Source organism: Mixophyes fleayi, chromosome 2 (genome assembly GCF_038048845.1).
Source record: "Mixophyes fleayi isolate aMixFle1 chromosome 2, aMixFle1.hap1, whole genome shotgun sequence".
Taxonomy (NCBI): Eukaryota; Metazoa; Chordata; class Amphibia; order Anura; family Limnodynastidae; genus Mixophyes; species Mixophyes fleayi.
Genome location: NC_134403.1, coordinates 341,320,679 through 341,335,737, shown reverse-complemented (window position 1 = coordinate 341,335,737; position 15,059 = coordinate 341,320,679). Strand labels below are relative to the sequence as shown.

At 39.0% G+C, this 15,059-nt stretch overlaps 1 protein-coding gene across 1 annotated transcript; it reads left to right on the top strand.

Moving 5' to 3' along the window:
• Positions 1 to 2,496: 2,496 nt before the first annotated feature.
• Positions 2,497 to 13,633, top strand: CHMP2B (charged multivesicular body protein 2B). The gene is made up of 6 exons (XM_075197066.1): positions 2,497 to 2,626; positions 8,123 to 8,214; positions 10,578 to 10,772; positions 11,017 to 11,119; positions 11,606 to 11,712; positions 12,600 to 13,633. The coding sequence occupies exons 1-6, from the start codon at positions 2,593 to 2,595 to the stop codon at positions 12,711 to 12,713; spliced, it is 645 nt and encodes a 214-aa protein (XP_075053167.1). The 5' UTR covers positions 2,497 to 2,592; the 3' UTR covers positions 12,714 to 13,633.
• The last annotated feature ends 1,426 nt before the right edge of the window (positions 13,634 to 15,059 follow it).

Here is a 15,059-nt window from a genome sequence, read left to right as displayed (position 1 = left end):
GGAGTAGCAATCAATAATGTACAAAATGGTAACAGAGAAGCCCTTGTTGGCATTTATAGATTTTTAAGGTGCCTCTACTTAAGGAAAACCACTATTCACCCGTTCTACTATTAATCTCAAGTAAACATTAAAAAAAGACACTAAAACAACTGTTGACCAATACTTTGAGGTTTCAAAGTCAACGGACAAAAATGCAGAAAACCATAGGTTTAAGTACATTGCCCTTTAGTAAATCTACTCCATACATTGCTGAATAAGGACAACTTTCAAACTAAATTGTAGAGTCTAATCACACTAGCCGGTTATAGCTACCTCAGGCTCAGCTACAGTGATCTTTGCCAATAGCGGCCCTGATAGGTAAGTTAAAACTGATCGGTATTCTGGGTCAAGGTGTTGGGCACATTGTCCCAGATGGTCTGTCCCAATTGCAGAGTATGCTGGCTCCATATAAATAAATGTTCACTAATAAAACATATAAGGCAACAGATATACCGGGTGAAGTAAGCACCTAGACAAATCAGTCCAAGGTCAGCACTGTGAATAGAGAAGCAAAATAAGAGTCTGACTCCAGAAGGGATGCGGGCAATATAAGTAACAAGCAATGTCAGGACAATAATACTACAAAGAGCTTGCCCAGATTTTACCAAGGCAGAACCTATCATGGGTAATGGTGAAATGCCAGGCCTGGAATTATGAGACAGAATAGGTGCCAGAGCAACACACATTGTTGTGTGTGTTGTGTAATTACACAAACTACCAGAGAATGGTCAGACATAAAGGTCTGTGCAGTGACAATCTATGTGCTCTGCTGCTATTTGAAACTCCGCTGTAATTTACCATGCCAGGGCTGCTCTGGGATCCCGGCGAAGACCCCTGTCCTCCATGAAGATGTTTTGCTATTCACTGGCAGCCTAATGTTGCTGGCGAATGGAGGGAGTGCTATGCACTTTCAAAGGAGAGAGATCCAGGGCCATCTTTTCCATTGGGCACGATGGGCAGCTGCCCTAGGGCCCCACGGGCAAGGGGGCCCCATAGGCACGGCTCTTAATGTGAATAAATAATCCTGCAAAAGAAAAAAACCTGCAACAAAAACCTACAAGGGTAACTGAGCAAGTACATCTATCTATCTCTATGGCTATATGTCTATATCTATATCTGTATCTGTATACATCTATATATCTATATCTATATTTAGGGGCCCCAGTGCACTGCTTTGCCCGGGGGCCCATAATGTTGTTAAGATGGCCCTGGAGAGATCCAGGGAAGCCATAGAGCCATAGCTGGATCCCATTATATCCTGAGATTGTGTTACTTTGCTGCGAAAAACTCAGTAATAAATTGACTTGTGCTGATGTCCCCATAGGAGTCCATCGGGACGGCAGTAAACTCCTTTCTTAAATAGCAAAATGCAGTGACAGTCTTTTGCTGGCGTGTATGCCAGCATTTTCTCACTTCACTGCTTAATAAATAGACCCCATACATAATCCTGCCTCATTTGTTAACAGAAAATTGTCTAATGCCACTATGCTACAGAAACATATCTTATTTTGTACTGACAATAAACTCTCTGGGGTATATTTACTAAACTGTGGGATTGAAAAAGTGGAGATGTTTCCTATAGCAACCAATCAGATTCTAGCTGTCATTTTATAGAATGCACTAAATAAATGAAAGTTATAATCTGATTGGTTGCTATGGGCAACACCTCCACCTTTTTTTAATCCTGCAGTTTAGTAAATATACCCCTCTATGTTGCTGTATGCAATAACCTTGTACTATGTAGTGCAAGTGGTTGTAATTTATACTTACATTATTTCCAATGGAAGACACTTAGTAAATGTCACATTGGTGTTTTGTCACTAGTAGTGACTCAGTCACTACCATTGAAAGTGTTACAAAGCAGGTGAGTCATGGCCACAGAAAATTACATTTGCTTGGTCACTATAACTCTGTACTTTATTGTTGTAAATCAGATGTAGGAACTACCCCCACTATTTTTTCACCTGTATAAAGTCTGAATACTAAAATTAGCAACAAAAACATCTGCAGACACAGGAAGCCTGGTAATGTAGATACAGTTTTAAAGCAACTTGACAGAGGCAAAAATCACCTTTCTGTAATTATTTGATTTTGATGAAGTGTAATAAATTGCTAATTGGCAGCCCTTGCTGGCTTAGGACAGAATACGGGGAAAGAATTTATAAGAAAGAATAGGAAAAAAAACTATAACAAGTCCTAATCCCAGCGTAGTGTGATTTTAGAGTCATTTTTACTCTGGGGCACATTAAAAGCGGGGCAAGACACGGGACCACAACGGCAGGTGTAATACACATACTAGTATATAATATACACTATTAGTACAGGTGTGGTTATATGTATACACATCACAGTGACTCCAGCACTCAGCAGACAGTGTGTTACTCTGCCAGTCCTGTAGCTGGGAATGAGGAGGGATCTCCAGGGCGACGGTGACGTCACTAGAGGGGAGGGGCTGTGCGGGACGGGCAGCGGGTCACGTGACGGGGAGCAGCAGTGTAACCGGTTCCTGGTTGCAGAGTGAATGAGGAAATAGAGCGAGCAGCGGCAGCAGACATGGCCTCCCTGTTCAAGAAGAAGACCGTGGACGGTGAGTGTCTTCCTGTCTCATACTGGCTGCTAATATGTCTTCCATCTGCTCTCTAACTCCTATCACCTGTCTGGTAGTAGATGCCCTCCATCCACCAGGCCATCAGCCACCTGTGTGCCCAGTCATCGCCCTCTATTGCCAGCCTATCTCCTGCCCTGGATAGAGTATCACAGAGCTGTGCCATGTAGTAGAGTATGGTGTACTTGTCACACTGCTCTTACTGGACAGTGGCCCTTACCCCCTTCTAGCTCACAGTATGCCCCCTATGGTGTTTCTCTCTTTCCCTTCTATATGCCACTTTATGCCCCCCCCCCTCCACCACACATTCTCAGCTAGACTGTAACTTTGTGCCCATCACCTATTAAGGTTTTCAGTTTGTGACCCTCAATTCTCACTGAGATTGTTCCTTGGTACTACCCACCTGCCCAGGTTGGCATCATTCCACCACCACCACTACTATCCCTTCCTATCAGCCTCTCACTGCATAAAATCTCCCTACTCAGATTAAACTACAATTGATCTTTAATCTGATAGAAAGTCCCATGTCAAAATCATACTATACTATTCAAGTACACCTACTACTGGTTTCTAATTTATTTGCTGTCAAATATGTCACTCATTGTGTGCCACCCTCCTGTGCCCAGACTCTGGTTGTATCCCCTCCTTTTCTTGCCCTGTCTCTATAGATGTCATTATGTCTGAGTGTCTGTTTCTCTGTGTCTGCATGACTCCCCACTCCTCCCAGCCTGGTTATTGCTGCAGTGTATGTGTGTGTGGTATGGTTTATAGACCACATACAACTATAAATCAGAATCATCATTGTGTAAATAAAATAAAATTGGTTAACTTGAATATAATAAATCAGTAACTCATTGTGTTTATAAACTTTGTATTTGAAAACCTACATTCATTTTGTGGTACTAATTTGGTACATAACTTCATAATGTGTATAGTCCCTGTAAATGTCTTTCAGCTGTTCTGGGTTATCTATTTCGGGGACCCAATTCCTTCAATGTTGTAGCTGCAGTTTCATATATGCATTAGCTTGATATGTCTGACAGTATCTTCAGAGAGCTACTGTCTGGTATTAGGAAGATTTGCTTTCTTCTTTTGGAGATTAGGTTTTATTTAGTGTGCACTTAATTTTAAAATCCCGTTTTTTTTGTACAAGTTTATTTTTAGAGTATCTGTGATGCTCTGTAAGCTGCTTCATATTTTAGAGAGAGTTGTTATGTGGTTAATTAGTAAACTGTAAAATCTAATTGTCTTGTTTTTCAAAATAGGTATAATTTTTAAGACTGTCATGTTTTAACAGATCTTACATGTTATGGTTCTATGTATACACTCTTTCAGGAAGTTTTTGGTTTAACTACTATTTACTCACGTGATATAGCGTATGACTCGGAACTGATGTCACTAACACATCAGGTGATCAAAGGGGCTGGACAAAAAGGCTGACTCACAAACTGACTGATGGAGGTGAAACATTTTTTTTCCCCTCCGTCAAACAAGCGGCACCTCATCGACTTCTCTAAAAGTCATTGTTTGTTTATTGCTCCAAATTTGAAGTTTGAACAAATTCAGCATTTCTCATGATGGCTCTTAAAACCTTCCAGCAAAGCCCTGCAAAGGTCTTCGTACAATTCGTGTTATGATTGTCTTCCCATGAAAACTGTACATCTCCAAACAAAAAAAAATATCTACACACACACACACATAATAAAACACATTTTTCACAGAATACTTGAATTTGGGATTTAATTTTTTTTTTTTTGTCTAGTCAATTTGAATTTAAACTAAATTATTTGAAGTAACTTACAATGTTTGCCATTACTAAGGATAATTTAACCATAGCTTGGCTGCAGGTATGCTATTTATTTTCTTGACATCAGATCATGACCATACTATTTTTTTTCCTTTGTCAATCAGGAAACCAATTTAGATCTGTGAATAATTTTAATGCCCCATTGTTTAGCAAATCATTTATTTCATTTGTTGGCAACAGTGAAATTATTTAAAATAAGTGTATTATTATTAAAATGTAACAAATAGTAGTTTTGAAACCTGTACAAAATGGCAATACTGGTTAATAATACATATATTATAATTATAAGCGTCCTATACACCCCTCACTATAAATGACCTGATGACCCTGTGTTTGCTCCCATCCCACAAGTTGATAAGCCCTGTTCTTTATAATATTGCTTTGTATTTATACTCACTGTAATGTATAAAATGTGACCATTGCCTTTGACTGACTTCTCCCTCTTGTGGAATGTATTGATTCTACATGACTTCAACAGTGAAGTACAAAACACCTCAGTTTGGCAGCATTTTCACCATGTGTTATCTTTTGTGGCTTCTACATGAAAATAAAATACTACTTGCTACAGCACTGGTCACATCAATGTTGGCTGGAACAACAATACATCAACATATTTAGCATCTTGAGATTCTTCCAGGCTACAAGGGAAAAATAAGTCAGTCTTTCTGCATTCCTCATGACATGGTGACAAAGCTAATTAGTGTAACGTTGTACTACCAGGATTGTTTCACTGGAGGGTTGTGGATAGGTGCTGTCGTACAATATAATTTATTACCAGACTTTGGCATAGTACCTCAAACATCAGGGACCAGGGCCAAATATTATCAGCCAGCAATTTTGTAACATAAAATGTGAATCATGTTAACTGAAACAAGGGGGCCTATGTGTGGACAAACAATAAAATCAATTGTACATCTTACTTGGTATTCACTAACATAGCAATTTTATATTATACATGGAAAATGTTCCTCCTCCCACAAACCAGCCATGTGCCCACAGTATGCTTGCTCTGTGTCTTTGTAATATAAGCAGGCATATACCCCTAAAGTATGTACGTTAAAACATTGTAATGATACAGTATGGTCCAATTAGGATTTGTTCCCAGTATTAATGACTACTGTGGGCAGAATTCTATTACTGAGCAGAATGCCACTGGACAGGACCACACTGCCACACAGTAAGCCTGGTAAATAAGTCACTGGGCCTTCCATATATAGAAGTGCACATCTGGATGCTGTAATAGCACATTGTTATAGAACATTGTGCATTTGGACATATAAATGCCTGGAATGGATTAAGTTTTCCAGCTGATGTACTGGAGAACAAGCTGTTGTAGACAATCCCTTCACTTGCAGGGTGGGGAATCCGGACACAGGGCAGAGTACACAAGGGAGGACACCCATGATTGCCCAGGCGCATGTCTTAGCCACTAAGTGTTTTCCAGCCCTCTATTAGAGTGATATAATAGTTGAAGTTACAAGCTTAGGAAATCATTTTGCACTGGGGACATGTGAAGAAGAATTAATGTTGTGGGTACAAATATTTTAGCTGTTCTTTTCAGAATACCACTACATAAAGATGTATTGATAATATAGTGCTGTTACAAAGTGTTGTGCAATAAAAGGCAGCAGACCCTGTTTTTGGTGTCTTGAACTGGAAAAAAAAAAGAAAATGAGGTTAAGGGTGAGATGTTATCACAGGTTGCGTTGTACATGTTAGTGTGCTAGAATGACAACCAGGCCCTGATTGAATGACCTCATTCCGTCAGTAGCCAGGATTTGTTTTATATCTTTCAAATTTTCACCAGAGGTCCTCAGTACAAATGAACATTATGGCACTTGGTGAATAGCAAATCGGGAGGGGATTGCACTCTACTCCTAGTGTTGCAAGAGCTGCGTTAACAAAGGTTATACCTCCCTTAAAGCATAAATGGATCACGCGTGAAGCGCTCATTGACGTTTGATAGATATGACTAAGGTTGATCGTTATGAATTATCTAGTGTCTAATGGTATGGCCAAGATTGGTGATTGTTATTCACCTCTGTTGTTTAATAACGGCCCAAGTATTCACGTCAAGCTCAATTAATCCGTAGGATCTCAATTGGCTAAACCAACTCAATTTATTGCTTACCAAAAATAAGTATAATTTAAAACACATATGATATGGAATAAAATATAAATAATATACACAATAAACAATAATGATCAAATCACAATCCTAACTAAAAACTTGCAAATACATCAATTGTTGAGGACATGTCCCATAAATTACATATTGAATTGAACACACATTTCAATCTAATATTATAATCACAATATGGTCTGTCTGATATGGCAAGTGATGTATGCAAATCCAATTAGCTGAATGTTAAAATATATACTTGCGGTTAGTCGAAAACTGACGGTGGCCGGGTACCCAGCATAAGTAGGAGCCGTGGAGTGGGCAACTGTATCAATGTGTAGAGGAGTCAGGAAGCGGATGCGTTCCACAGTGGAACGCATTCGTCACTTCCGATATTGCTTTGTGTCCAATAGATCGTCTGTGGGCGTGGCCCAACGCGTTTCGTCCAGGCGGACTTTCTCAAGGGAAATAGATGAATGGATCCTGTGTCGTTTGATTGTTCATAACGATCAACCTAGTGAATGGCAGAAATCCCAAGACCGGGTCCACACTTTGGCGGAACTACCACTGATGCGGCAGGTGCTGTGCATCAGGGCCCACGGAGATATTGAGGCCTACTGCATGAAAGATGCACCGCCGCCCCCTCCTCCCCCCAGTTCACTAGTTCCACTTCTGAATCCATGGCTGTAATATTCTGGGGTGTGGGTTTTAAACTTTTTTTATTAGGGCCAAGTATAGATGTTTTCTTTGTTGTTTTTTTTATTATTATTATTCTCTCTCCGTTTTTGTTTTTAACTTTTTAACACAGGGATACGGTGCCTCATGGGCTAGTTGAAAAAGTCACAGATCTCCCATGTGTGTGCCTCAGTGATATCGCCTGTTCATAGTAACTTGGTTTCGGCATTGTCAATAATATTTGGTCAGGCCACAAATGGCAGCACCCACTGTCAGTAGGTGATGGGTGTGCTTTAATCTCAACTTATTGTAGAGCTGATATGAAGTGCACCAAGCTTCCCAAACATAGTCATAGCCACTTAATGAAAGCATTACAGCCCTTCCTGAAAAATCCTGGTAATTGGTGATCTGAAGAAATTTAAAAATTCTACTGTAATCCAAGATCACTGTTCTATAGTAAGGAATGTACTTTTATGGCCTTAAAGGGACAGCAAAGCTGAAAAATAATGATGGCTATAAACACTCTTAATTAGATTTAATACACTCCCAGAGCAGATTTTATATCTCCCTTTTTTTCCAAGCTGATCCTCAGTACTTGGAATAGCAGAAGGTAAAACCTGCATTATAAGCTGTTAAGATATGAGATACAATGGCCTTAAATCTTCAGCTATTAACTATTTATATGTGTAAGTCATTCTGTAGCCTCCGTAGATTATTACTGTGCTCATCAGTGATCATATAATTGACCCTGCACATTTTAGCACAAACATTATTAAACTATTTTATTGTCTTGCAGCAGTAGTACAAAGAGAGTGAAAGGAGAACAAATGGGTCACATGAAATTTAATCAGACATTTCTTCTTCCCCCTTGCAGACATAATAAAGGAGCAGAATAAGGAGTTGAGAGGCACTCAGAGGGCTATAACCAGAGACAGAACAGCCCTGGAAAAGCAGGAGAAACAGCTGGTAAGTGAACTAACCACTCTTGAACCTTTTAGTGTTTTGTTTTATGTTTTTCATGCACAAGTATAAATCTCATATTGCAGGAGAGTGACTTTTGTGTTTTATGTCATAATCCACTTCAACATCTTCTATCTGTAACTGAATGTGTTACTTTGAGGGGACATAATGTGTAAACATTAGTCTGGGATATAGCAGTGTGCTAAAATAAAAACAATATTATTAGGCCTATGTCAATTAAGGAGGACATATAAAGCTTTGCCTTCCTACCAAGATATAAAACACTTAAATATAATATTTCAGGCCTTTTTATGGTTCTTGTGCTCTACTTGAAGCAATCTGCTATTAAAAGGATTGTATACTGCATGAAGAAATGCCACATTTTTATAATAAATGAAAATGCTTATAAAATATATTAGCAATAGTATCTAGTACCCAAAAAAACTATATATCATCTTCCCAAACACATCTTTTTGTTGGAGATCCTGGGCTAATCAGGGCACTCTGCTTCATATATGGGGGAGCTGTCCTAAATTAGTCCCTGTATGGAAATAAATAAAACGACTTGTAGAAACCATAGCAGGAATTTGCATACCAGACTCTTCCAATTCTTTTCTATAACGTAACATACCAAACACACCTAGAAATTAATAGCCCATATCCTGAGTGTTGTGAAATGTCAAATTCACCACTATTTAGTAGTATATTATGGGATTGGAATTCACTTACTCTGGGCAGCATTTCTAAGTTGCATGTGTACATATAGAGGCGCAGACTTAATCACAATCAGTGTAGTCTGCAGCTAAGATCGTTTTGAGAAACATATGCAGAAGAGTGAAAAACATACCATAATTCTGCTTATCGTTTACATGTAAGGCACCAGAAAACTGCAATGCCAGATGGTCTGTAAAATAAATCATATGAAAAACAAATCATGCATATAGCAGAACAAGTTCATACTAGGTTGATGGGTAATGTACAGACATGGGGCAGATGGCAGAGAGGGCTCTGCTCTTGAGAGCTTACAATCTAGAGTGACTGTTTGAGAGATTGAATGTTGGGAGAGAGTCTGACTATTTATTGTAAGGAGTTCTACAAGTGGACAGCAGCACAGAAGATGTCTGAGAAGCTGGAGTCATTGTCTGTTATCAGAAAGTATTCAGGAGTTAGATGCAGATCTAAGAAGACATGAGGCAGGACATCTTGTGATGAGTTCAGAGCCGTAATGTGGGGAGGTGTTGATGAGGGCTTTGAAGGTAATGGTGTGTAGATTTAAATGGATTCTGGAGGGTAAGGGGGGCCAGTCTACAGACTTGAAGAGTTGTGGAGCAGTGAGTGAAGGTCCTTCCTGCCGCACCATTTCAGACATATTTTAGTGGGGATAGACGGGTGAGAGGAAGACCAGATGACTGTAGCGAACATGGGAGAGAGTAAGAGAATGGATAAGGGTTTTGGTAACTCTCAGGATGAGAAAAGCGTGTATTTTGGCAATGTTTTCAAGAAGGTGGAGACATGACGGAGTGAGGTGTATACAGTAAAATTGAGGGTGGTGTTGAGGATGGTAGTAAGCATTGGTGAATGAGTAGTCTATTATGTCAGCAGTAAGGGAAACTGGTGGGAGGGGACACTGGGAGCAGGGCAGATGAGCTTTTGGACATGTTGATCTTTGGGTAGTATTGTGACATCTAAGTGGAGTTGGCAGAGGTGCAGTTGTATCTTCAGTTTTAAGATACCACCTTAATCCTCCAAATATACCAGGATCAGCGCATGAATTCACAGAGCCCAGACCCATTTGTTTCCATGCGATGTTGCAGATATGTTTCCATCCACTTCATTAGCTTGTCCTGTCAAAAAAGCCAGTTTTTCAATCTTTTTTTAAAAACTCATTGATTTTTGGCTCTTTTCCTACTTGGCCAAGATGTGACCAAAAAGAGGATTACAAGGCCTGGACAACACTTCTCATCCTGGAAATGTGTGTTTTGGAGTTTGCAGATACAATTATCTACAGTGGAACCTTTGTGGTTAGGAGGGGAGTGGGGTTTTGGGTTAAAGAAGTTCTCTAGGATAAAGATCCTTCCCAGGCATGTCTCAGTTAATCAGTGCTTTATAGAAGGTGTCTGCCCTACATATCATTTTACCCAAGTATTGTCCACTCTGCAGTTAGATATTTGCATACAAAGGTTTTGACTGGGGCGGTAAATTCTGAAGTATGTTTTGAGCACAAATTGTTCTTAACATAAATATATATAATTTCTCCTGTAAAATGTTTGTAAAACATGGCATGCATTAAGCCATCAACTGTCCTATTTTTTTTTTTTTTCTTTATGCATACAGCCTTAAAATTGTTTTGATTTAATTTTTCTCATCAGGAAATGGAAATAAAAAAGATGGCAAAGACCGGTAACAAAGACGCTTGCCGGGTTCTGGCAAAGCAGCTGGTTCAACTTCGTAAGCAAAAAACTCGAACCTATGCTGTAAGTTCAAAGGTCACCTCCATGTCGACACAGACCAAAGTCATGAGCTCACAGATGAAGATGGCTGGAGCAATGTCTACTACAGCAAAGGTGAGCTACTCTCTGAGACTAAACTGAATTACTCTGGAAAATAATAACTGCCACGTGGCTTTGTGGTGATGGAAATATTCGAGGGAGGGAGCGATCAGTACACATAAATAAGCCTCCGTATAGGTATTTAGAGCCAGACTTTAAATGTGTCCATTCAAAGTTTCTTTCTGCTACAGACTCAAAGAACAGTTTTTAACTTTAAAAATTTTGAATGATCTGACATTGTTTTGTTTTTTTGTCCTAGACAATGCAAGCAGTAAACAAGAAAATGGACCCACAGAAAACACTTCAAACAATGCAAAACTTCCAAAAAGAAAATATGAAAATGGAAATGACAGAAGAAATGAGTAAGATTTTCTTTTTTAATATATACTGTAATACCTTACCATTCACTTATACAGATTATTTTTTGCCAGCATTGGGACATTATTGCTTGTACAAAATTATTTATTTTTTCATCTTCTTGCAATGTCATTGTATCCATGAAACCTTTTTTTTTTTTCTGCTTGGAGAGAGAGAGAGAAAACAGTCAGTCTCTTTGTAAGGGCTCCCCCATCTGGTTGATGTACATAATAGAAGACAGCTGATTCATTCTTATGATTATTGTTGTGAACATATTGGCCAGAACCATCATCATCACCATTTATTTATATAGCGCACTAATTCCGCAGCGCTATACAGAGAACTCGCTCGCATCACCATTGGAGCTTACAGTCTAAATTCCCTAACACACACACAGACAGAGACACAGACTATATGTACATATGTATTAAATGCATATGGTAGTTACAGTTTTTATACTTTTTGTAATTTGGCATTTGTGTCTTTCACAGTTAATGACACCCTGGATGATATTTTCGATGCATCTGAAGATGAAGAAGAAAGCCAGGACATTGTCAACCAGGTGTTGGATGAAATTGGAATTGAAATCTCAGGAAAGGTATGTGCACATATTTGTTTTTGAATTCCAGAAGAAATGCTGTAATATAATGCTATTTACAATACTTTGTACTTTCACAAATTACCACTTCTGCATTCCTTCTGGGATGGGGGGAGGGGGGGTATTGATATTATGTTTTTTAAGAGTATTGTATTAATGAGTGAATATGATGGTGGATGCGGTGCAAACCAGAGTTAGGCAACTTGTACCTCTCAAATTGTTGTGGAACTACTTTTCCCAGCATGCCCTGCTGAACGGCTCTCATCAGGAAGACAATTGGAGAGCCAGAAGTTGCCTAAGCCTGGTGTAGGTAGAGGTAAATGCTTGCTCCCTTTCAGCAGAGCAGCTGACATGACGTTAGTTATTAGCTATCTATCAAACAACTGATCCCTTCAACAAATACGGCTAATATTTGTCTTTGGACTGGTAGACACAGGACTTTTATGCTTCTATGGTACATTGACTCTGAGCTGAATTTACTATTTGAGGAATGCAGTTTTACTGACACTGCAGATAAGGTTCATAAGACCTGATGCTGTTACCATTAATTGTGGTAGTTACTTTGAAGTTAAACCTGGTAAAATAAATAAAAACAAATTACTTGTCTTTTGCTCTGTCCTGCACAAGGTAACAGAACGTAGATTGGTTTTTTTTGTTTTGTTTTGTTTTTTTTTTTCTTTTTCAGACCTGAGGTTAGTAAGATCAGTGACTTTGCACCAACAATTTCAGCCCAGTGTCAGAATTGTAATCTCTTACATTGTATACTATGTTGATGTGCTGCATATAACTCATTTACTATTAGTGAACAGAACACTGAAATTTACTGTAACTTGTATGTATGGAATTGCTGTGGTTCACACACAACCACTTTCTTATAAATGTTTCAGATGGCAAATGCACCTTCAACCGCCAAAGGCCTTCCCTCCGCATCCTCATCCAAAAAGTCAACCATTTCAGATGAAGAGATTGAACGCCAACTCAAGGCTCTGGGGGTAGATTAACAGCTTGACAATAGTTAACCCTCTGCTCTGCGTGGACTTGTATATTGGCTACTAATGGAACTGCACAATACCTGCTTTGGAGAAGAGTGATATATTTTTAAAGAGGATTGATGGATCCGGTGTGGCTTCCGTTTGTTAACGGACACTATAATGACTTGTGTAATACTAATGTATATAGGACAATAACCCCTTTATTCTGTACAAATGTCTCATTTTCTCATGAAAGGCAGACATATTCCGTCTGCTGCAGTGTACAATTCTGTAAAATGTTCCTACTTAAGCTTAATGGGTATTTTCATTGTGGACTAATATAAGTGGCAATTAATTTGAAAACCTAACTACACAACCATAGTGTATAGAAATACCTTGTATTGTTAGACCATCACCTGTGACTTTCCAGCCATATGCATGGTGATAGATTCATAAATTGCACGTCAGTTGCGTTATTATTGCTGATCTTTTATTAACAAAACATAACATCTAATTGAATTTGACACTTCGCTTGTTTTACAGCAATGTTTTGATAAACCTATGGCTAAGACCAGGTAATTAATTTAATTTTATTTGCACTCTTATATATCAGGATTGTCTCAATTCTAAGCCTAAAACTGGGACTTCTCAATATACGCAATAATAAATGTAAGGTTTCTTAGAACCTGGAATTTTATTTGCGGCTGTAGAATTGTCTTTGTATATAGGTTAGTGCTTATATCTACTGACCTCCCTTTTCTGAATATTAAGATCACACTGACCATTTTTGTAGTTCATTAGTGCTCTTCATTATTATTATTTTTTTTTTAAAAATTTGTGGCTTGCTGTTCTTCCTGGGGCTATTGGAAACCATGCTTTTATTCTATTTTTTTCATGTGCTGTAAACATCTAATTGTGTGCCTTTGTAAATTAAAGCCTTATGAAAAACCTTTATTGTTTGGATCATGTGTGTAAGTAATAAAATTGTAAGGAACAATGTACAAAATTATGGCCTTTAATAGGAACAAAAACTGCTGTGTAAAATCTTCCAGTATACTTTTTTATTTCTTTTTAGTCTGCAGTAAATTTGACGTAAACCTTCATATGAAGAGCAAGAAGACTTCCACAGTGAAACTACTTAATACTGTAAATAAAACTAGATATGCAGTTTTAATATGTTCAAAATATATATATATATATATATATATATATATATATATAATTATTATTTTATTGTTTGTGGGACAGACAGAATATATGGGCCATACACTATGACCTGAACCTTCCCTTCAGAATTTGAAAAGTCCACACTGCTGACATCTCCAGTGTCCCTTCCCCCCCCAACAATGCCGGAGTTTGCTCATGCGCCGCTCCCCTGGTTTTGTTTTTGCTGGCGGAGCTCCCCGGTAAGCATGATGACCTGCTGCACTTGCTGTGTTTCGCCAGTCCTGGATGAACGTTAGTACTCTCGTTAGGTGTTCTCTTGGATCACCCCGCACCTATTCTCTCTCTCCCCATCCCTCTCCCTGCCCCTTCTTTAAACCCACTTCAAATATCTTGATGACTCGACCTCAGTGGCGGGCTGGGCAGGGGGGCATCGGCCGCTCGGTCAGGCCGCTATTAGGGCCGGGTGGTAGGCCGACCGGCCGCCCCCCCCGGCTGCAAAATACAATTCTTTCCCCCGCGGCCTCATCTGATGTCATCAGATGCGGCAGCATCACATGACGGGATGCGGCCGCATCCCTTTTCACGAGATGCGGCCGCCTGTGTGCCCCCCCGGCCACGCCTCTCCCAGCCCGCGTCTGCTTGACCTGCTATGGAATGTTGGCATCATTCTGTATATTTTTGCATGACTTAATTCCTTACTAAATACACTTAACGATTATGTGGCTCTGTTAAACATTTTATAAATAAACTTTAAAAAAATGGTGGATTTGTGGGAGCATAGACATATGATGTCACAAAACATAATTTCACTGCTAATTTACACTTATGTAAATAACCATTAATTATATACCAGAGGAGATGTAATGAGAGGAATGTTATACATACTGGCATGATGCCTAAGAGCATCCTCCTATAGTTAAGGTAATGAAGGTCATGCCAGGGATAATGCTCAATGTGTTTTAATTTATTTTAGGCATGGTGTTCACATTTACAAAAAAAAAAAAAACCCTTATCCAGGAAACATTTTAACCAGAAAAAGCAAATTTCCAAGCATCTGGGTTAAAAGATCTAAAAACCTGTTAAAATTGCTACAGCCTAAAGGAAATAGTACTTTTCTCTCACCACGTGCCTATGCACACTTCGGACCCTGCACAATCCCCACTATCTGCTCATATTCCTACTGCTACAATATTTCCCTCCAACCATGTA